Below are 21153 nucleotides of genomic sequence, written 5' to 3' on the forward strand. Positions count from 1 at the left end.
CTCGGTTGCTGCTCTCTTCTCCCCATGCTGTTGGTGTTGGTCACTTCTAGGAGCAAAATATAAAGCCAGCCTTAAGTCCTGCTCTGCATTGGCAATAAATAGCACTGCTGCCTCCCTCTCACTCTGGCTGGAGCCATCCAGCCTGCTTCTGGGCCTATGGAACGGTGGGTTTGGGCTGCTCCTGCCCACTGTGCCCTCCCGGGTTGTGAGCAGGGAGAGGCATGTGTGCTGCACCACGAGTGAAGGAAAGCTGAGTGAGGCACTGGTTTGCAGCTGGAGTAAATCCAGTGCTTTATAAGCATGCAACGGATGGTGCTGCTTGTAGGAAGGGGTTGCAAATCCTGCTCCTCCAAGCTGTGCTATGTGAGGTCAGGCATCCTCCTGCACAGCATGCATGAAAAATGCAGCCTCACTCCACCTCCCTGAGCTGCAAGCAGTGAGCAAAGCAGCAAACTGAGCTGGGACAGGAGCGTGGGCATTGCACCATGTTGGGGTGTGTGATGTAGCTGTGCAGCCAGGTGTGGTCAGTCATTAACAGTGCTGTGGTGCTGGTGGTGGCAGCTCAGAGAGCGAGCAGAGAGCCACCAGAGCTTCATCTGCTGCTGGCTGCAGCTGAAATACATACACCCTGTGTGCTGTCCTGTGCTGCATGCCCTTCGCCAGTGGGAGCGTCAAACCAGCATGTGTAAATGTATATATTTATATTTATGTGCGTATAAATATATATATATATGAGTGGAGTGTGTAAGAGAGCTTCAGTTTGCTGTGCTTACTGTACGAGTCTAATAGCTACTAATAATTCCTGGTGATGATAAGGACGCTATTTAGCCGTGACATAACGAAGGCTGCGTGCCAGCTGTCAGTGGTGCGTGGAGAGGAGCGCCTGGTATGAGGCAACCCGTGGGGCCGGGCGGCTGCATGCTCTCCTGTGCAGTGTATGTATTTCAACCAAGTGTGCTTCGGGAATGACGTCCCCCAGCAGCCGATAAGCCACGTGCTTGGCAATGTGCTTTGAGCATCCCTCTAGAAAGCGGCTGGCGCAGAGCCCCGCGCCGCCGCAGCCCTCTTAACGCTAAGCTTAAACCCACTGCTTTGACCACAGGAGGTGACCAGCCAGCCACGGAGGCCAAAAGTGACAAACCGCCATCCATCAATGACTTGGACAGCATTTTTGGCCCCGTGCTTTCCCCCAAGTCTGTGGCTGCTCAGGCAGAAAACAAGTGGGTCAATTTTTCCGATCCATCCCCGGAAAACACCGCGGCGGTGCCGAGGCCCCGGGAGGCGGCGGCGTCCCCCCCGGTGGCAGTGGGCAGCCCAGGGGCTGAGCCGCCCCGCGCCCTGCCCTCCCCGCTGCGCCTGGACGAGCTGCAGAAGAAGGCTTTGGAGCAGCCCTATGCGAAAGAGGAGAACGCGGAGCCAGCGGTCGCCTCCCCCAAGGAATTGGGGCCGGGACAAAGAGCCACCCCGCCGCCCCCTCCGCCGCCCACCTACCGTACGGTCGTGTCGTCCCCTGGGCCGGGCGCCAGCAGCGGAGCAGGAAGCCCCAGCGGTACGTCCTGCTGCCCCACTCTGCTTCCCCTGCCCTTGGCCTCCGTGTCGTCCTCCTCCCTGCTCCCCGCTGTGTCTGGTGTCGGACGGGTCTGAAAGCCTTCCCAAAGCCTGCCTTCCCAAAGCTCAGGTGCTCCATCAACCCTTCCCGCCTGTGCTTTGTGTGTACACCCAACGTCACTGGGCAGAGGGGGGCTGTGTCTGCAGCTGTGTCGTCTGTGGGCTTCAGAGTGAACAGAGGCACAAACGCCTCAGGCAAATCATCACCTTGGCGAACAATTGTGCGGTTTGTTTAGTCTGCTTGTCCCACACCATCACCATGGGGCTGCTGGGACCTCAGTAGGTGAGTGGGTGAATGCAGTCCCCGTCTGCCCTGCCCTGGTTTTGGGAGCAGGCAGCCACAGCTGGGTTTTGAGACATGGCTTTCAGAAGGTGTGTTTCGGAGGAGCAAAACCCGATAGCTTGGTCTGATGTGCGCTGCCTGCCTGGCTTCACCTGCTCAATTATAAATGTGTGTCTGCTGGGGCAAGCGAGCTCTGAGAGGTCAGTTTACATCAGATCTCTGAGCTTGAGAAGCTGCAGCCGCCTTGTGTTGTGTCAGGGCAGAAGCAGGGCCCTGCACCGGGACTTGTGCTGCTCATAGAGCCATAGGATATCCTGAGTTGGAAGAAACCCATAAGAATCACTGAGCCCAACTCCTGGAACATCCTCACCAGCTGCCATCCTGCATGGAGACCTAATCCAGGACCGACCTGTGTCCCACTGCTGCTACCAGTTCCACATCAAGAACAATGGGTTGGAATTGGTCCCAATTGCTTTAATGACAATCCCACATTGGATGGTGTGGGGGATGGGATGAGCCCCCCCCCCTGCTCCGTGTGTGGTTGGAGGAGCTTTGGTGTCCGTGGAGCTTTGCTTTCCCTGGGAGCGTGGCTTGGCTTTGTGGTGGTGCTGTGACTTCGTTGTGCTGCTCTCACAAGGTGCTGGGGGTTGGTGGGGTGGGATGGGGACTCTGGGGGTTGCAGCCCCTATCCCATTGGCACCACTCAGAGCTGGAGCTTCTCCAGGAGGTCACAGTGGGACCATTGAGTTTCTTCATTAATTGCTTCCTGCCACCGTGATGGCTGAGCTGCGCTGACTGAGCTGAGAGTGGGGATGTGATGATGGGAGAGGTGGAGAAAATCCCTTTGGCGTGAGCAAGGAGCTGTCTGCAGCCGGTCTCCCCATTCAGAGCATCCTCATCTCTTAAGTTACCTTCTGTCTCCTTCCTGCGTGCTTTCCAGGTTGCTGGCTCCTATTCCTAACCAGTCCAAGGTGGGAAAGCGAGCTGTAAACATGCCAAATGTTGAAACATGCACACAAAAATAGTACAGACCTTCAGACAGCCACATCTGCTGGCAGTAGGATGTTGGTTCGGCTCCTTTCCTGCTCCTGTGCTCTCCCTCATTGTGAGCTCTGGGTTGCTGTACCCAGCCCTGGTCCACCTTTGGGATGCTGGGGGGCCTGATGTGCCTCCTGCCTTGGTGTCCTGTGGGTGTCTGGGTTCCACCATGGCTGGAGAGGGGACTGGAGGATGAGCAGGCTCCTGCTGGGTCATGGTGCAGTGCTGATGGCTCTTGCTGCAGAGGGACCTCACAAGGGAAAGAACAAACATCCCTGTGTTAGACCTGAGACCTGGAAGGGCTTTGGCCAACTGGTGGTGGGGCACTGCTTCTGGATCAAATGCCCGTGTGGATCCATCACATGGCATTGAGTGCTGCTGGATTACCTCTGAATAATTCTGGTTTGGCTTCGACAGTGACAAGGAGGGGGGAAGAAATCAACCTTTGGCACCCAAATTAGGCTTCTAAATGAGAACAGCTTAATTTTCAGGGATGCTCAGATGAGTGGCCAGGGTTTACGCTCTTTAAACAAACCTACACCTCATCTGAGCACTCAGTTACGTAGGTCCAAGTTCCATAGGCTTAGCTTTGATGTTTTCTTACCGTGAGCTCTCATTCAAAAAGCTCAGTGAGCTGTTTTTCTCCTAAGTGAGGAAATACGAAGCTAAAAGCATTGCCTTACTGTCTGCTTAAGCAAAACATGCTGCTCCAAACCAGAGTGTGCTCCTGCAGTCTGTGGTGCTGGTAACCAGCAGTGGGTTGTTGGGTGCTGCAATACTGGGGCGGCATTGCTGTGCTGCAGGTCCACTTCTATTGGGCAGCACTGGTCTGTGATCACTGCACAGAGCTGACATCACCAAACTTACCCTGGGAGGAAGTCTATCCATGGAACAAAGAGATCCACGGGGTTTCCTCTTAAGCATCTGTCAAAATTTCTGTTTGGAGACAAAAAAAAAGATCCACGTTCCCAGCGTGGCCACAGCTGCCAATGGCCACACGAGCCATGAAAGCATCACCATCTTCTTCACGGAAGCTCTCCCAGAGAGCTGGGCTGTTGGCAGTGCTCCCAGCACATCTGATAACGTTGCTTTTCCATCCTTCCCACCCTTGTTCTTCTTCCCTGGGACAAAGCCACATCCCTGCCTGGCCTCCCCTCTTCCCATGGCTGGGACTGACCCCACGATGGCCCACCCTGGCAGCTGCAGAAGCCCAACGAGAGCTGCGCCAAGACAAATGAGGTGCAGTGTGGTTGTGTGGGACACCGAGGAAGAAGAGCCCAAACCTCTTCTCTTGCTGACGCAAGCCATCAGGATGGAGGGGAAGAAGTGCCTTTCCCCACAGCTCTTGGCACAACAAAAGCTGTTGCAGGTGGAGATTTCATTCCCAGTGCATCATTTTCTCCAGCTTGGGTAGAGCTGCCAGGCTATGGGTGCCTGGGTCATCCCTATGAGCACTGCAGCAATCACAGCATGCTCCGCTGTGCAAACCTGCTGCTCTGGAGCAACCATCATGGGGGAATTGATGTGGGGACACCCTGTCCCCTCCCCACCAGCTCCTGGGAGCAGTATCTGTGTGCTGATGTGCTGCTGATGCCCCATCTCTGTTGCAGGCTCCTCGTCCCCAGCTCGCCCCGGCACGCCACTGGCCGCCTGCGGCACCCCACCACCCCCACCACCACGGCCCCCATCCCGGCCCAAGCTGCCACCTGGCAAGCCCTCCGTCGCAGACCTGGTAGGTGCAGCATGCTTGCATTTGCAGGGGCTGCTTGCAGGGTTTTTGGCTTTTTTTTTTTTTTGCTATTTATACACAGAAACAAATTGTGTGGGAGAATGGCAGCGAGCTGCATCCCTGGGGGGCGCAGGGGATGGGTCTGCCTGGGGTTAGTGGGTATGGACAGGGTGGAATATTGCTCCTGTGCCAAAAGGGATATGGTGCCCAGCATGAAGGCTGGGCTGCTGGGATGTGCCACAGCACAGGAAGTGGGGACAGGAGCAGCAAGGCCGTGCCTGCCTGATACTGCTTGCATTAAATGCAGCCCTCCCCACAGGGGCCCCAGGCTGTCAGCAGGTGGGGTGCACCAGGATGACATCTTCAGCAAAAGCTTCTATTGGCTTAATACAAATGTTCTGTGCGTATTTTCTTTAACCTTGTGTTATTTTATGTTTTTCTCCAGTCCAGGCCTTTTAGCCCTCCTATTCACTCATCCAGTCCTCCTCCGATAGCACCTTTAGCCCGTGCTGAAAGTACTTCTTCCATATCTTCCACCAACTCCCTGAGTGCAGCCACCACTCCCACAGTTGGTAAAAATCCTACGGCACTGCTTTTCTTTCACCTTTTCCTCCTCCAAAAAGCCTTGGGAGAGCCCCCAGCCCTTTTGATTCACTAGCTCGGTCTTTGGGTTCATGCATATTCATTGTAATCAGGTTTTCAAATGCAAAAAAGGATGGGAGCTGGGTGTGGAGGGTCATCAAGGTGATGTCAGGGAGGCTTTCTCCAACAGTTAGAGAAAATACGTGTTTGGGGAAGGTAGAGGTTATCACCAAGTGCAAAGCATTATGGAACACGCTTGTGGTCTGTAAGGTTGGTCAAAAGCAGCCTTCTGTGGGGGATGCTCATACCCTGGAGGGGAGGGGGCTGGAAGATAGATGCTGGGATCTGGGAAGCGATAACTGTTCGATCTCTTCGAATGTCTGAAATATGCATTTCCCCTTAAAGTGGGAGTGGGAAATGGAGTCTTGGCAAAGGCTCTTCAAACCCCTTCGCTTCGCACATCTTCAGTCATAACAAGGTGCTGCTTCTGGAGGAAACGTCCTCAGAAACACGTTTCTTGCTCAGCCCATCGGGTGCCCGTGTGGCATGGGGCACCCTGCAGATACTCCATGTCTGGCTGTCAGCTCTGAGGTCCATGCTCTGGGGGTGCTGCCTCCCCCTGTGCCTCTGTCCCTGTCACCTTGCCTGCGCCCTCCCTTCCTGCAGCTCCATTTCGACCAGGATCACACCCCACTCCCTTTTCTTTCCATGGCTTCTCCTGTTGGTTGTCCTGTTCTGATGATGTGCCGCTGCACTCAGCGGGGATGTCCCATGGCACTGCTGTGCCACGGGCTGGCAGCGGCTGGGACCCTCGCGACAGGAGCAGGTTGGATGCTAGAGAAGATTGCTAGAGAAAGAAACGTCTGAGAAAAGCACAAATTTGTTCGTGTCTGTGTGTGCTTGGCAACGGTGTGAGGTTTTCCATGGGATCTCCCAAGCTGAGGCCATTGGGAATGGCAGCACTGCCTCCCGCCTGCGTCTCCATCCCACTGGGGCTTCGACCTGGAGGTGTCATGGGTGTATCTCTTTAGCCCCGTTATAGCATGCTGCTGCAAACTCGTGGAGGCTTTGATGGAAGTCACAATTGGATAAGGGGCTGGTGGAGGCCAGGAGGAGTTGCTATGAAGTTTGGGCTGTGCTCATTGCTGGCAGCCCCTGCCTTTGTGTGGATTTCCCCCTGGGATGAGCATGAAGTATGTCCTCTAGGTGCTCATTTTTACATATATGTTTTTCCCTTTCCCATATAATTTCATGAATGTAGCTTCTTCATGATGTTTTACAATGACCCATTCTGTGCTCACTGTGTGCATCCCAGCCCCAAGCCCCAGGCAGGGCCAGGCATCGCCACGATGCTCCCCTTGCCCCACGGGCTGCAGCCCCTCGTCAGAGCAGGCAGTGCTCTCAGTGTATGATCTGATGATGCCCTGGGGATGTCCACCTCCACCACGATGCTCCCAGGGCAGCCAAGTCCATCAGAGCTCATCCAAGGGTGCTGGGAGCGGCAGTTTTCTTGCGTGTCCCTCATGCTGTGCTGGTGTGCTTCCATCCTGGTTGCATGTGCGGTCACTTACTACAAAGAAAGGAGCTGTTGTGTTTGTGCCAGCGAGCGTGCAATTATTTTTCTCGTTAAAATTCTTCTCCTTGTGTTTTCTGTTGATAGATTGCGCTGCTTGATTTCACTTGGGGTTTGTTTTCTCGTTGTTTTTCTTTATTACTCTCTTTTTGCGTTTCTCCCATTCATGTTGTCAGAAGAGGATGCCCTCTGACAAAGTGCCCACGTCTGCACTTTGGGGAAACCTGGCCTGAAAGTGGCACTGGTGACAAAAAGCACTGAGGGGTGACGTGCCATCACCTCATGCATTCTAAAGGAAAGGGTTCGTTCAGCAGCTCAGGATGCCGTTCTCCCCCAAGCCCATCACTTCAGCAGCATTGCTTTCGGGTGCTGCTTCTTCTCCAGCAGTTTTGGGGTGCCGTGAGTGCAGCTGACTGGTGACGGTTCCAGTCGGGCATCTGCTGCCCCACGTGTGTGTGTTCACCTGGGGCTGAGTGCCCTGAGATTCGTATCGCCGTGCTGCAGTCTGGCTGCACACACTGCTCCGGTCATGCCCATCGCGATGTCCCCATGGGATGCGGTGTCGGCACGGTCTGAGGCACCCGGTCCTCTCCATCCATAGGCAACAAGAGAAAATCCAAAGGAGTCCTTTCCAAGTGGGCAGAGATTCCCTTCCATTGGGCTTCCATAGCTTTGCTTCCTGCTTTGTTCTCCAAGCAAACCCTGAGTTTCAGAGCCCGCTCCCGCCCCGCACGCTCTTGGCTTGCTGCGCTCCCCGCCCCATAGCGAGACGGATGTCCTGCTCTGTGACTCACTCTGTGTCCTTCTCTCTCCCTCTCCTGAACCTTCCCCATCCCGCTTCACCTCCTGGCCATACAGAGAATGAACAGCCTTCCCTCGTTTGGTTTGACAGAGGAAAGTTTTATTTGACTTTCGAAGGTAAGTAGTGCGCAGGCTCAGCTGCCGCTCGCTCCCCGCTCGCTCGCTGCCCCGGGCTCCCCCGATGCTGCGGCCCGGTGCTGTGCCAGGTGCTATGGCTGCTTTGGTTGGGTTGATGCCATTCATCAATGAGCTGTTTCCCTGCTGGTTTACTCTAAAAAAAGAGAAGAAAAAAGGAAATATCTCAGCACCTGGGCTGAATGCCATGGAATTGCTCCAAAGGTGCTGCCGGGAACAGGGCTGTCACTCTGGCCTTGTGGCACCCCTGGGAAACCGCAGGCATTGCACGCGCAGAGACCCGGCCAGGTGAAGCCATCCCCTACAGTTATCCTGCTTGCTGCCTGCAGGGCAGGGCTTCGGCAGACAAGTCCTGAGCAAAACCAGGTGCTTAGAAACGCTCCGAATTCTTTTATTTTTTGATTCATCAAATTGATTCTGTCACCTTTAAGCTTTCTTGCCCCACCACCTAGAGCAAGGGAATGAGCGTCCTGCAGCCAGGGCTGCTGGGGACGTGGCTATATGGCTCCAGGATCACCGTGGCTCTTGTATCCCCATGGGTCCTGGTCCCACGACAGGGTGTGCAGAGCCAGGCTGGGCTGCTCAGCTGCTTGAGCAAAATGCTTTTGGTGAGGGTGATGCCGCAGCAGCACTGGGCAGGGATTGGTGCTGGTGAGGGGCAGTGCTTCTTCTTCCCCTCCTCTTTGCCTTTTCCATCGGGGCAGCGGCTGGCCCCTTCCTCCCAGTTGGGTCTTGCTGTTTCCCAGAGCTGGGTTCCTGTTCTCCCTCCTCCTCTTCCTCCTTACTGGATTGGGCCCACAGCTCTGTGAACATGCTGGGGAATTTGTGTGGTTTGGCCTCGTAATGGTTATGTGATCTTTTTGGCTGTTGGATCTGAAGTTCTGCGGGTCACTGCAGCAGTGTTTCTGGTTGGGGTTCCTTTTGTTGCAGTTGTTTCTTCTTGGCTCCGGGCACAGTATTTGCGTACCATGGGGTAATTTGTCTGTGCTGGTGATGCTTGGACCATGCACAGCCTGCTTTGCTCCTTCCCCTCTATTCTGCGCCATCATTCAGGCAACAGTAAGGCAAACCACCTCTGTGTGTGACAGCACTGTGATGGGCAACCTGCCCCGCTCCCAGTGGATAACAGCAAATGAACCTGGTGGGCTCCAGAGCCCTGCTGGGTGGATGCTGATCTCCTTCATTGCCACATTCCTTGGCCAAAATGAAATGCATCCAAAAACGACTCCGAAAGCAGGAGCTAAAGCTCATTGGTCCCATAGCATGTACTTAAACCAGCCTTCCTTCTCCAAAAGGAGCGGTCAGGTACTGGGACAGGCAGCCCAGGCAGCAGTGGAGCCTCTTCCAACCTTGGTCCTATGATTCTAAGTCAAAGCTTTCTGTAGAAGAAAGCTGATTACTGTCTGCATCTGTTAGAATAGTGTGGGGGTTTGCAGGGAGAAGTGGAGGCTGGGAGAGCTGTGGGTGCTGGTTGCGTCCAAAGGATTTTTGTCCTTCCTCTGTGCCGGGACCTGGGGTGAGCACGTTCAGCACAAAGCCAGGTTTATGGGGTTACTGATGGCAGTGGGAAACCTTTGGGGAACGCAGCACTGTATGGGTGATTTCAGGGGCGCAGCAGATCCTGCTGCTGCAGAGCTCAGGGTGCACTGCGTGCCTCTGGCACAGCATCGTTGTCTGGGCTGAGCCCATGCGTCCTCCTGGGGCTCTTTGGGTGTATGGCCAAGAGGAGACGCGTGGCTGTGTTCATTGTTAATGCCCTGCTGGGCTGCTTTAGGGCTCCAAAAGGAAAATCCCAGCCTTGGGGAAGGCTCTCCCATGCTGCTGGGGGGGAGCAGCTGTGTTTTCGTGCGTTGACACCCTGCCATTACAATGAGTCTCTCAGAACTCAAGGTGTAGTCTTGCTCACAGCGGCGCTTTTCCCACGAGACCATCCAAATTCCAACGTCCCACACCCACATCCCACTGCAGGAAAGCTGCAATGCCACAAGGCTGAGCCACCAGCCAGGACCACAGCCAGCAAACAAGGGCACCGGCAGCAGGACGGCGGTGGGGAGATGGACTTGCTTGGAGGGCAGCACGAGCTGGCAGCAGCCTGCTGCATGGCACTGCTCACTGCTGCCTGCTTGTGCAGCAGCTCGGGCTGGCAGCTTGCATGCGCTTGCATGCTCGAAGCAAAATCATTCCTGAACAGCGCATTTCACCCTTTGCCATCACTTGTTATGTATTTTCGGGACAAAATTACCCTAGCGTTGAGCTTGATGTACAGGATTGCAAAACAGTGCATTGTGGAGAAATGGATCTGGGCATGTTGGAGCCTGTGGGGCAGTGGTTTGCAGGCAGCACCGCTTCTGGCCACCTTCTGGGGACATCTCTTGGTCCCCAGAGGCTCAGAGTCCACGGTACTGCACTGGGCACATTGCACCTCGGGTACAGAGCTTGCCCGGGGTTAATGGTGAGGCACCAGCAAGCACGTTGCGTGCTGGTTGCTCCCATTTGCTCCGCCCTTAGTGCTGGGGTGTTTCCAGCATGCCCCAGGGTTTCAGGCTGCCCCTTGCACTGCTGCTGTCCTCCTGTTGCTGCAATGCACCACGGCTAGGCTGCAAGCAGTCATGCATCTGGCCAGATTGCTGTTGCTTCACAGCCTGAACTGTGGCATAAGGCAGCCCTTGGTGGATTTGCAGCCCTCAGAGCCACACGTGAGCCGTGCAGGCAAGCAGCAGTATTACATGTAGATGTGTGCATGGAGAGCCTGTGAGTGGGACTCGTGCAGCCCCTTTGAATCGGTGTTGAGCTGCAGGGTGAGAACGCGAGCATCCTGCTCAGGGCAGAGGGGACACCAAACTGTCTGGCTCCTCTGCTGGGGGCTGGAAACCTAAATCTGCACAAACCATCCCCATGCAGGGGTTGGTGCCCCGTGCTCGTGGCGAGGCTCCTCTGCTCTTTTCCTTGCTTGTCTCTTAAGGGGAAAATAGCCACTTCAAAATGATTTTCAAGCCTGATCCAAAGCCTTGGGGACCTCTTATTTTCACTCTTTGCCCACAAAGCCACATGCTGGGCTCGGGCTCTAGCAGGGAACACCCCGGGGTGGGTGCAGGGTCCTATCCTGCAGCTGACTAGCAGAGGCTCTGCTCTGTTGTAGGCTCGTCACGGGGCCCCAGCCCGCTCACCATGGGGGCACAGGACACCCTGCCCGTCGCTGCCGCCTTCACTGAGACTGTCAATGCATACTTCAAGGGAGCTGACCCCAGCAAGTAGGTGCCGGCCGCGGGGTCTGGGCACGGGTGTGGGGGTCGGGGGTGGGAAGGGGGGGCTTTCACCGCGCCGTACCCCTCGTGCTACATTTTGAGCCCTCCGTTTCCTCCCCCTGGGTCTCTGTGCTCGGCGCTGCAGGTGCATCGTGAAGATCACGGGGGAGATGGTGCTGTCCTTCCCGGCAGGCATTACCCGACACTTTGCCAACAACCCCACTCCGGCGGTGCTCACCTTCCGCGTGCTGAACTACAACCGGCTGGAGCACGTCCTGCCAAACCCCCAGCTCCTCTGCTGGTGAGCCCCTGCTCACACCCATGCTGCCAGACAGCTCTCTGCAAGGGCAGGCTGCTTGCAAAACCACCCGCCTTGGGGTCTGGGAAGGAAATTCTCAGCTCCTAAATATTGCTGGAGTGCTCCCTCCAGGTGCAGCCCCTTTGCCAAGCAGCACACAGTGGGGTTTGCTCATTTTCTACCCACTCTGTTCAGTTCAGATCCTGCTTGTAAAATGGAAGAGCCTGTGGGAAGCTGCAGTGGTGCCTCCTTGCATCGCAAGAGCGGGGGGGATGCAGTATGTCTGTAAGCATGGGATGAAACCTGGTCACAGCTTACAGCCAGCACTGCTTTGCTGTAGGGGTGGCTTAGTGAAAGGGTTAATGCCCCCATTAATTCGGTTTAGGATGAGAGGTGATGTCCTCACACTGTGCCAGGGGAGGGGCAGGCTGGGTAATAGGAGAAATCTCTTCCCCAAAGAGCGCTCAGCACCGCACAGCTGCCCAGGGGTGGGGGTCACATCCATGGGGGTGTTCAGAGCCGTGGGGATGTGGCACTGAGGGACGTGAGGGGTGGGCACGGGGGGCGGACTGGGGAGCTCAGAGGTCTTTTCCAGCCTGAGTGATCTGTGGTTCTGTGTTAACTGCTGGCAGTGACAGCACGCAGAGTGACGCCAGCACGAAGGAGTTCTGGGTCAACATGCCAAACCTGATGACGCACCTCAAGAAGGTATCGGAGCAGAAACCACAAGCAACCTATTACAATGTGGATATGCTCAAGTACCAGGTAGTGTGTTCTGTCAGGTTGAATTCTGCCAAAAGCATGGGCGGTGCTGTAGGTGGTTTGATGTGTAGGAGGTGGGGTTTCCATAGTGCAGAGGAGGTGGGGCGTGCTGTGCTGGGGCTCTCGGTACGGCACTCTATTGGGGGCCCAGCACAAACTTTCTATGTGAATATGAGGTGTTGTCTCCTCTAAAACATATTGCAATGACTGAGTCTGTAAAATGGGATTTCTCCCTTCACCCCTACGGAAACTAAATGTTTTTTCTGTCATTTTGGAAGGTATCTGCCCAGGGTATTCAGTCTACTCCATTAAACCTTGCAGTGAGCTGGCGTTGTGAACCTGCAAGCACTGACCTCCGCATCGACTACAAATACAATACAGAGGCAATGACCACACCGGTAGCTCTAAACAACGTCCAGTTCCTCGTCCCCGTTGATGGAGGAGTAACCAAGCTGCAGGCTGTGCTCCCACCCGCTGTCTGGTAGGGATCACTGAGGCATCACGCTCTTGCTGAACCCAGCACCCAGCCCAGCACTGGCTCTTATACAGGATGGGGTGGGCGGTCCAACTCTACAACCCCAAGTGATGTTTCCTTGCTTGGGTCCAAGCCAAAGCCACGTTCCCAACATTGAAGATCTGGAGCATGGGCTGCCCTGAGCATGTGGCTGTTGGCAGTGTTTGGATGGGGTCCGTGTAGCGTCCTGCTTCCTACAGAAATGCTCTTCCTGGTGTGTTTGCAGGAACGCAGAGCAGCAGAGGATATTGTGGAAGATCCCTGATATCTCTCAGAAGTCAGAAAACGGAGGTAATCCTGCACACACGCATGCTTGTGGCGGTGGGTACTTGGAGCAGGCGTTGGCTGCTCCTCGTCTGCACACAGAATCACAGAATGGCCCGGCTTGGAAGGAACCTCAAGGATCACGAAGCTCCAACCCCCCCGCCACAGGCAGGGCCACCCACCTCCCCATTTGATACCAGCCCAGGCAGCCCAGAGCCCCATCCAACCTGGCCTTGAACACCTCCAGGGATGGGGCACCCACAAAGTGTGGGTGCCTGCAGGGAGAGGATGTTATTTGGGATCGGGAGCAAAGAGCCTGGGAAACGCAGGGCATCACCAGGACTTCTTTGCCAACCAGAGTTGCAGAAGGGTGGGGTGGAAGCACCCATGGGTGGTGGATTGGGCACAGCATCGGCTCTATCGCTGACATTTGGGTGCTCTCCTGCAGGCGTGGGCTCGCTGCTGGCCCGCTTCCAGCTGGCGGAGGGGCCCAGCTCCCCAGCCCCCCTGGCCGTGCAGTTCACCAGCGAGGGCAGCACGCTCTCCAGCTGTGACATTGAGCTCGTCGGCGCCGGCTACCGCTTCTCGCTCATCAAGAAGAGGTTCGCGGCAGGTAGGTGCCAACCATTTGTGAACTGCCACCCGCTGGGGGCTGAAATTCCCCCCTCTGGGGCTGTTTTCCATTCGTGGGACCCACACGTGGGGGTCTCCGGAGGCAGCGTTGGCTCTGTGGGCACTGCATGGAGACGGAGGTGGTGGGTGGAGGAGGCTGGCTGATATCCGCTCCCGTTCCCAGGTAAATACTTGGCTGATAACTGAAGGGAACATGCGGAAAATAACACGGAGAACAACCAAGGACTGCTGTTGAGTGGAACGGGTTTTAACCGCAGCTTAAGGAAAATGAACTCAATCCTGCACTTGGGACATTTCTGTTGGAAGTGTCGACGACTTTCAGCTTTTTCTTTCCTCAGAAAACACCGTCTTGACCAGTCCTGCAGTATTTACTTCTAGATGTAACATTGTTAATGGTTTTAAAATGTAATTATTGTATTTGTAAATGGTACTCATTCCAGTAAGGCCGTATTTTGGAAGTTAGACACTTGAGTTTTAGCCTTTTACCATTCATGAAATGGGTGTAATTTAAACTGTGGTATATAAATTTAATAGTAGTACTGTTGAATGGCACAATGCTTACAGAGGTAGATTACATTTTGTCAATATATACGATTTAAATACGGTGCGGGTGGCTGTTACGGGGGGGGGCTCACCAAGGGAGCCCCTTCCCTCCCCTCCTGCCCACGGTGTGTCTCATGGTGGTGAATAAAGCTCTCCATCTTCAGGTTCAGCTGCTTTAGGTGCAGAGCGGTGTTCCTGTGCAGGCGGAGCTCACAGCTCTGCCCAGCAGTGGCGCTGTGGCTTTTGGGGTTGCACTCCCAGAGCAGGCTCCGGATCCTTGGTTGCGTTTCCACCATCCTTTGCTCGCTTCTTTTATTCCTTTCCTCCACTTTCTGAAAGCCCCCCCAGGTTTAGGAGGCGCTGTAAAGGCGTGCGGCCCCGTGCTGTTCCTTCTTACCGATTAGGCAGGGAGAAGTAATATCTCTATACATAAATGCTGAGGAATGAGGGCAGCCCAACCTGACCCTGCCAAAAGCAGCAGCACTGGGAGCAGCGCTCTGATGGAGATGGGAAAACCTTCAAGAGCTGTGCAGGGGTGGAGAGCTCGTTTCGATGGGGGGCAGACGAGAAGACAGCAATCCGTGCCCATCCTAAGGGAGAATAGGGATGTCCGCAGCTGTTCCAGCTCTGGGGTGGCTGCTGGTCTGGGATGTGTGATGCAGGATGGGCGCTCTGTGTGCACGTTCATACAGAGTATGAGTGCAGGAGGAAAGCACGGCTCAGTTACCCAAACCCACACAGCTCTGCAGATTGGAAAGCAAACCCGCCAGCACTGCTGGATGGAGCGCTGTGCCCTGCCCTGCCCTGCCCTGCCCTGCCCTTTGGCTCCCCTCTGACACAGAGATACGTACAGACGATGCGACCCAGCCCTTCCCCACACAGGGCAGAACCTAAAGTTTCTGCACCATCGGTTCATGCTGCGTACAGTTGTTATAAACTCATGCTTCCAGAGGACATCTATGCCATAGTCCCGAAAGTAGGGATTTTATAGTGTAAATATTACCAGAACATAGATATTTTACTTTATCTTTCAGTTGGAAGACAAGGTGTTTACATTAGCATTGGGATTTTAAATGCTTTTTAAGGAAAAAAAAGACGAGAACCAAATAACCCAAAGCTCCCGAGCTCAGCCCAGCTCCCCTCCCAGCACGGCTGGGACCCAACCCGGCGCTGTGGGTCAGATCCTCCGCGTGGTGCTGCTGCCAATGCCTCGCACAGGGCTTGGGTTCATTCTTAGCTGTTGCTTCCCCATTGAATGCTGCTCCTCGGATGTGCTGTAGGGCTGCTGGGTGCTCATCCTCAGCTCTGCTTCTTTACAAATCCTCATTTGGAAGCATGCTGTGGCGCCCGAGCTCAGGGGTGGGGCTCTGAGCAGCTGTGGGGCTGTGGTGTCCCTCTTCCCTGCGGGGAGTGGGACCAGATGGCCTTTGAGAGTCCCTTCCAGCTCAAACAATTCTATCTTTCTATGAACATCACCACGTCGTACATTTCCCACAAGAAATGACTGTCTTTAAGACTTCATTTCGTCACCAGAATGATTCTTTCCTTCTCTCCTCTCACAAAGTGACAAGGAAAGCAATCCTTGCAGAGCTGAGGGCTCCTACGGCTGCAGTTGTTCTCATTCCTATCTCACTGCAAGGAGAGACAAAGCCCTGCGGGAACAGCGGGGCTCAGCAGCTTCAGCAGGCGCTTGGAATGCCTCACTGCTCTGTGAGGCTTCTCTCTCCTGACGTGCAGGGAGTCACAGTGGAAATGCCACGTTAGAATTCTGTCCATAACCCGCATAGGCATATCCGAAAGCCACCCCTTCCTCCCAGCTCCAGCTCCATCCGGAGTGCTGTGGGGCTGATGAAGATGCCCGGGTGCTTTGGCGGTGTGCGCACATCCAAAACAGAGTGGTGGTTTGGGAAGGGAACGGCATCAGGGCGGAGGGGGACGAGGGGCTGCTGAGCTCGGAGGGACCCCCAGCGCCAATTGGGATCCCAGGGCATGGCCCGACAGAAGCTCTGTCGCTCTACGAAATCCCTCGTGTATAAAATGTTTATAGATATTTGTGGATGAAGATACACAGGTCTATTTTTAAGATTTAAGTTAAATAAGTTAAGGAACGGCTGGCCTTTTTTTGCCTCGACGTGCAATGGGATCTATTATACCCTCAGTCTCCGACGGCCTCGGTACTGCTCGGTCTGTGATGAAAACTGTGCTGCTCACCCAATGTTCTCAGAGGAAAGCTGTAAGAGGCGTACAGGTTTGTTGCACACGGACTGCAGCAAAGCTTTGCATTTGACCACTGGTAATATGAATGTGTCGTATTGACTTGTTGAAGATAATCATGAGACAACATATTTTAAATGTTACTTGCCTTATAGGTTAGGATACGGATACGTGGATATCATTTTTTGTAAATAATGTTTTTTATAAATGCCTCTCCTCCATCCTCCCCACCATCCATTCCACCAGATCTCAAATATGCAATTATTTACCACGCATAATATTGCAACAAAGAAACCCCCACGTCAGAACTAAGTTTATTAATCCTATACATGAGAACCACACGAAACACCCCCTTAAGTTGCAATTTAAATGTGATTATTTTTTTTTTTCCCCTTGAAAATAAACAGAACCCAGAAAACACAGCTTACTTCGTGTGCGTTTTGCTGTCATGGGCGGGGAACCTCGGGAGGGGGATGGGGGGGTCACAGGCTGCCGTGTCTCTGTGTCCCAAATGGCACTGCTGCTGGGGCCGTGCACTGCCACCCAGCTCGGGGATGGGGCTGCCATTGGGGTTGGCCCAGGGAGAGATGTGGGGATCTGTGTGCACCGTGGGGACGTCAAATCATTAAGGTTGGGAAAGATCACTGAGATCGTCTGTTCCAACCCACCCGTGGGGGCTGTGGGTCGTCTAATGGGGAGCCGTGGGGGCTGCGGGGGCACGTAGTGCTTGTGGGGGTACACGGGGACAATGGAGGCATGTAGTGCTTGTGGGGATACATGGGGGCAGGGGGGACATGTAGTGCTTGTGGGGATACATGGGGGCAATGGGGACCCGCGGGGGCTGTAGGTACGCACGAGGGCCACGGCTGCAAACACACGCAATGGCTGGGAAGACCCTTGTAGGCAACGGGGATCCACCGGGGCCCCGCGCGGAACGCGAAGACCTGACCGACGCGGCCGCGGGGACAGACGGGGACCCGCGGGGGGGGCGGAGGGGCGGGCTGCGGCTGCCGGCGGTCTCTGGGCGGCGCTGCCCTCCGCGTCCCCACCGCGGCTGCCGGGATGCGGCGCGTTGCGGGCGGCTCTCCGCTCTCCTCCCGTCGGCCCAGCGCCTCCCGGGCCGAGCAGCGCGGCGGGGCCGGCAGCCATCCCGCTGCGGGTAGGGGCGTGCGGTGCGGGGAGGGCGCGGGAGGCGTCGCGGCTCACTGTCCCCTCCCTCCAGGCCCCCCCGAGCGGTTCCCGGTGGCGGCGGTGGACGCCATCCTGAAGGCCGTGCTGGAGGGCTGCCTGAGGGAGCGGCGCTACGAGCCGGGGCTGTGCCGGGAGATGGCCGCGACCGTCGGCGAGGTGCGCTGAGCCGCGGGGCTGCCGTCCTGCCGGGGAGGCCGGGGTTCCCCGGGCACGGCTGTGTGGTGTTTTGCCGCCTGTGTTGGTGGAGAGGGGCAGAGGGCACCGCTTCGTGGCGGCACGTGCGTGAGCTCCGTGCGGGATGAAGGCGCTGCTGCCCCCGCGCCGTGCCTGGGTTGGAAGGACGTCGGGGAAGTTCTCCACGCAGAGGCAGTGAGGCCCCAGCGCCGCCCGGAGCTGCGGGTGTCCCATCCACCACCGTGGGTGGGCCCTGGGCGGCTGCGGCTGGGGGAGTCACCCAGCCCACACGTGGGGCTTTGTGGCCGCTTCCAGCCCAGCCACGCTGGGATCCTGTGGTTCTGTGCTGCTGTCCCGAGCCTTCAGCCTTACAGCTGGTTTGGCCCTGCAGCTCGGCAGCACGGGGCAAGCAGAGCTGCCTGTCAGCGTGAATGTGCACCTGGAAGTGATCTCATTAAGAGCGCGGTGCCCACCTACAGTGTCTCCCTGCTTGTGTTCTTGCAGTGAAGCAGAGAGCTGTGCCAGCTCTTAGCCATGGAAGTGTTGGTTCTCACACACTCACTGCCTCGGTGTTTCGAACGCAGAGAGTCTGAACTGCCTCAGGGTGCCCAGAGAGGCAGTGGTGCCCCATCCCTGCAGACACCCGAGGTCAGGGATGGGGCTCTGAGCACCTGGTGGAGCTGCGGGTTTCCCTGCTCATTGCAGGGAGTGGGATCAGATGGCCTTTTAGGGTCCCTTCCAAGTCCAACAGTTCTGTGACTGTCATCAGGACTGTCACAAGGGCCGAGCAGTGCCGTGCTGGCACTTTCCATCCCAGAACACCCCGTTGCTGAGCACCCCCTGTGCAGAGCTCACTCAGCACACCTCCCTCCCGCAGGTGATCAAAGCTCGGGTGAAGGACCTGGTGCTGCCGAGGTACAAGATTGTGGTGGTGACACACATTGGGCAGCTGAGCGGGCAGGGCATGCAGATCAGCAGCAGGTGCCTGTGGGATCCTGCCACGGATACCTTTTCATCCTACGTCTTCAAAAACACCTCGCTGTTCGCTCTTGCAGTTGTCTATGCTGTCTATTTTGAATAGCCAGGTCGCTGCTTTTAGCAGCAGGAGAAATGAGTTTCAGCCTGAGTCCTCCTGTTGCTGAGAGCAGCAGTGAAGGACCAAGACAACATTCACCTGCTTAGAAGCATGGTTCCCCTGAGCCATCACTATATTCCCCAGGGCTTTCTCTGGCGAGTGATCTTCTGTGGGATGCCATTTTGCACCTTTAGCTGCTTTCAGCACTGGGTGTCCCTGTAACACTTTTTCTCCTTGAATTTCCCGTGAGTGCATGATCCTCCAAGAAATCCCAGAGTGCTTTTTAGAAGGCAAAACGAATGCATCTGGAACCAACCCGCACGATGGGGCGGCTCAGCCCCGGCCCCATGCGACCGCTGCCCTGCTCATGCAGAGTCCCATTGTGTGGCCATGCAGAAGGCAGAAAGCTAGAAAGATAACAGGAGAAATGCATCTCTCTGAGCTCAGAGGCGTATTGCCCATCTGCCCAGCTGCAAAGTGACCGCGCAGCGGGCAGGACGTCCGGTAAACGGGAAATAAATCACGGCTCCTCCTGCGTGTTTCGAGGGCAGACAGAGGGGTCGCTGTGTGAGCTGCTGTTGCAGCCCCCACGCTGCGCCGCCCGGCACAGAGCCACGAGCTCGGCGTGGTACCGGCACATGCTTACTGCTACCCCTGTCTCGCGGGTGATACCCGGGTCCAAAAGTCCCTGCTCTGGGGTTTTTGTAGCTCGCTATGTTACGGCTTCTCATGTGCCAAGACAGGAGTGAGGTGGGAGGAGATATTTGTACTCACGTCTAAGATTGCAATGCTAAAACACTGTCGTGCTTTGTAGAATCCCAACAAACCCACCCGAGTTGCATTGCAGCTCCTAACACTCAGCCTTCGCCCCTCCGCATACTTGAAAGAATAAAGGTACAGCTAAAGAACACGACTGAAAGGACCGTGCTTTATGTCATGACCGCTTTAATACCTTCAAGCAATGGCCTCGAACCCCCCCCCCGGCAGCGGCTGCGTTAGCACAGCAGGCTGATGTCCCTCTCACTGCAGCCGACGCTGCAGCAGGACGTGGTGAGCAGTTTGGCCACCTCGCGCCTCTTGAGCACCGCCACCTTCCTGCTGCGCTGCACGTCGCGCTCCTCCTGCGCTCTGCCCTCCTGGCTCTGCTCATCAGCGGCCCTCAGCCACTGTGCTGCGAATGGGGAGGGCTCTGCGGAAGCGCCGCTCTCCCGGGACGAGGACGGGGAGCTCTCGCTGCTCTCTGCTGCGTGGAATTAGAAGCTGAGAGTTAGAAGTCGTGCCTCTCAGCCTGGCGCTGATGTCTGGCCTTCCGAGGATGGAACTAGAACAGCTTGTGGTTTCCTGAAACACACACATGCTAACAAACCCGGCCCCCAAACTCCTGGATGTTCACTTATGTTGTGCTTCTAATTATGTGCGTTCAAAACAGCGTGGGCGCATTGTCTGGGCACAGACGTCTGCAGCTCATACAGCCAGAGGGGCTATCTGGCTTCATTCAGCAGCAGTGCTTTCTGCTCTCTGGTAGCACGTTGCAGATGGCATTGCTTTTTCTGTTGGAAGCTGCTTCTGCAACAGTGTTGTCCAAACAGGCAGATGTGGCTGCGTGGAAAATGTGGGCAGCCCCTGCTCCTGTCATCTGCCTCACCCATCTTCTTTTTCCTCCAGTTATTGTCATCAGAGTACAGCTTTCCAGCAGCGCATGCAATAGCTGAGTACACAGCGGTGTGGGAAGGTTACTGCAGAGTACGGGTCTCACATTCTGTATGCTTAATCCTCATATTCTCTAATTGGTCATATAGTTTCTGGGTTTGAGTGGGAAAGAGGTGTGTGCCCCTCGGGATGAAGGTGCAACACGTGCTAACTGCAGCAAGGCTTCTGTCTGACACGTACACATCATAGCACAGGGGTGTCCTGCCATAACCTTGGACCTAGCTCTCAGTTCCTCACAATGATTTGCAGCACCCGGATCCATACCTTTTCCACTTAGCACAACAGCACGTGGATCTAAGAGAGCAAGCCGTGAGGAAGCACAGGTCACATATTCACGTACACGAAGCTGTGCTGTCTCAGGGTGAAGCCTGTGCTGCTGTGCTCGGGGTGTACCTCCCAGGACAGCACCTGCAGCTGGTTTGCTCCTCCTGAGCCCCCTCACAGCCAGGCACACCCAGCACTGGGATAAGCCTGCCCTGCATTAGTTGATAGCAAGGTGATAGGTAGTGCATTAATTAGTACTTACCAAACAGGTACTGGTAATTAGCCAGATCCCTCTTCCACCGAGAGCCGCCGCAGGTGAAGACGATGGCTCTGACGAAGTCTCTCCCGCAGAGCTTCACAGCATTGCTCTCCCCTTCAGCCTGGTGCAGCACAGCCAGCAGGCAGAGCGCAGCCAGGGCCAGCAGCGTGCTCCTCATTCTGGGCTGTGGGGCTGGGAGGGCAGCGGAGGAGTGCTCTGTGGGGCTGAGGTGGGGAGTGCTGCTGGAAGCTCCCGTTT

At 55.8% G+C, this 21153-nt stretch overlaps 3 protein-coding genes across 13 annotated transcripts in view; 2 read left to right on the forward strand and 1 right to left on the reverse strand.

Annotated features, from left to right (window-relative positions):
• The window catches only part of SGIP1 (SH3 domain GRB2 like endophilin interacting protein 1), a 34309-nt gene extending 17665 nt beyond the window's left edge, over positions 1-16644 (forward strand). For 4 of the 11 annotated variants that reach the window (XM_015291098.4, XM_015291106.4, XM_015291099.3 and 1 more), the window contains 11 exons: positions 1103-1549; positions 4540-4661; positions 5104-5230; positions 7672-7731; positions 10889-11000; positions 11140-11295; positions 11925-12057; positions 12333-12535; positions 12795-12859; positions 13281-13445; positions 13629-16644. In XM_015291098.4, the coding sequence (XP_015146584.1) occupies positions 1103-1549; positions 4540-4661; positions 5104-5230; positions 7672-7731; positions 10889-11000; positions 11140-11295; positions 11925-12057; positions 12333-12535; positions 12795-12859; positions 13281-13445; positions 13629-13651 (1613 nt within the window). In that variant the 3' untranslated portion in view covers positions 13652-16644. Of the gene's footprint in view, positions 1-1102; positions 1550-4539; positions 4662-5103; positions 5231-7671; positions 7732-10888; positions 11001-11139; positions 11296-11924; positions 12058-12332; positions 12536-12794; positions 12860-13280; positions 13446-13628 lie in introns of those variants that run through there. The other 7 variants (XM_046944730.1, XM_046944731.1, XM_046944732.1 and 4 more) reach the window with 4 other exon arrangements.
• Positions 16645-17269: 625 nt separating this feature from the next.
• On the forward strand, positions 17270-19575 carry TCTEX1D1 (Tctex1 domain containing 1). Its single transcript, XM_025153174.3, has 3 exons — positions 17270-17381; positions 17445-17569; positions 18465-19575. The coding sequence occupies exons 1-3, from the start codon at positions 17285-17287 to the stop codon at positions 18666-18668; spliced, it is 426 nt and encodes a 141-aa protein (XP_025008942.2). The 5' UTR covers positions 17270-17284; the 3' UTR covers positions 18669-19575.
• On the reverse strand, positions 19567-21126 carry INSL5 (insulin like 5). Its single transcript, XM_004936873.5, has 2 exons — positions 20899-21126; positions 19567-19905 (listed from the first exon to the last, which is right to left on the reverse strand). The coding sequence occupies exons 1-2, from the start codon at positions 21071-21073 to the stop codon at positions 19658-19660; spliced, it is 423 nt and encodes a 140-aa protein (XP_004936930.2). The 5' UTR covers positions 21074-21126; the 3' UTR covers positions 19567-19657.
• Between the last annotated feature and the right edge of the window lie 27 nt (positions 21127-21153).

Source organism: Gallus gallus, chromosome 8, assembly GCF_016699485.2.
Source record: "Gallus gallus isolate bGalGal1 chromosome 8, bGalGal1.mat.broiler.GRCg7b, whole genome shotgun sequence".
Lineage (NCBI taxonomy): Eukaryota > Metazoa > Chordata > Aves > Galliformes > Phasianidae > Gallus > Gallus gallus.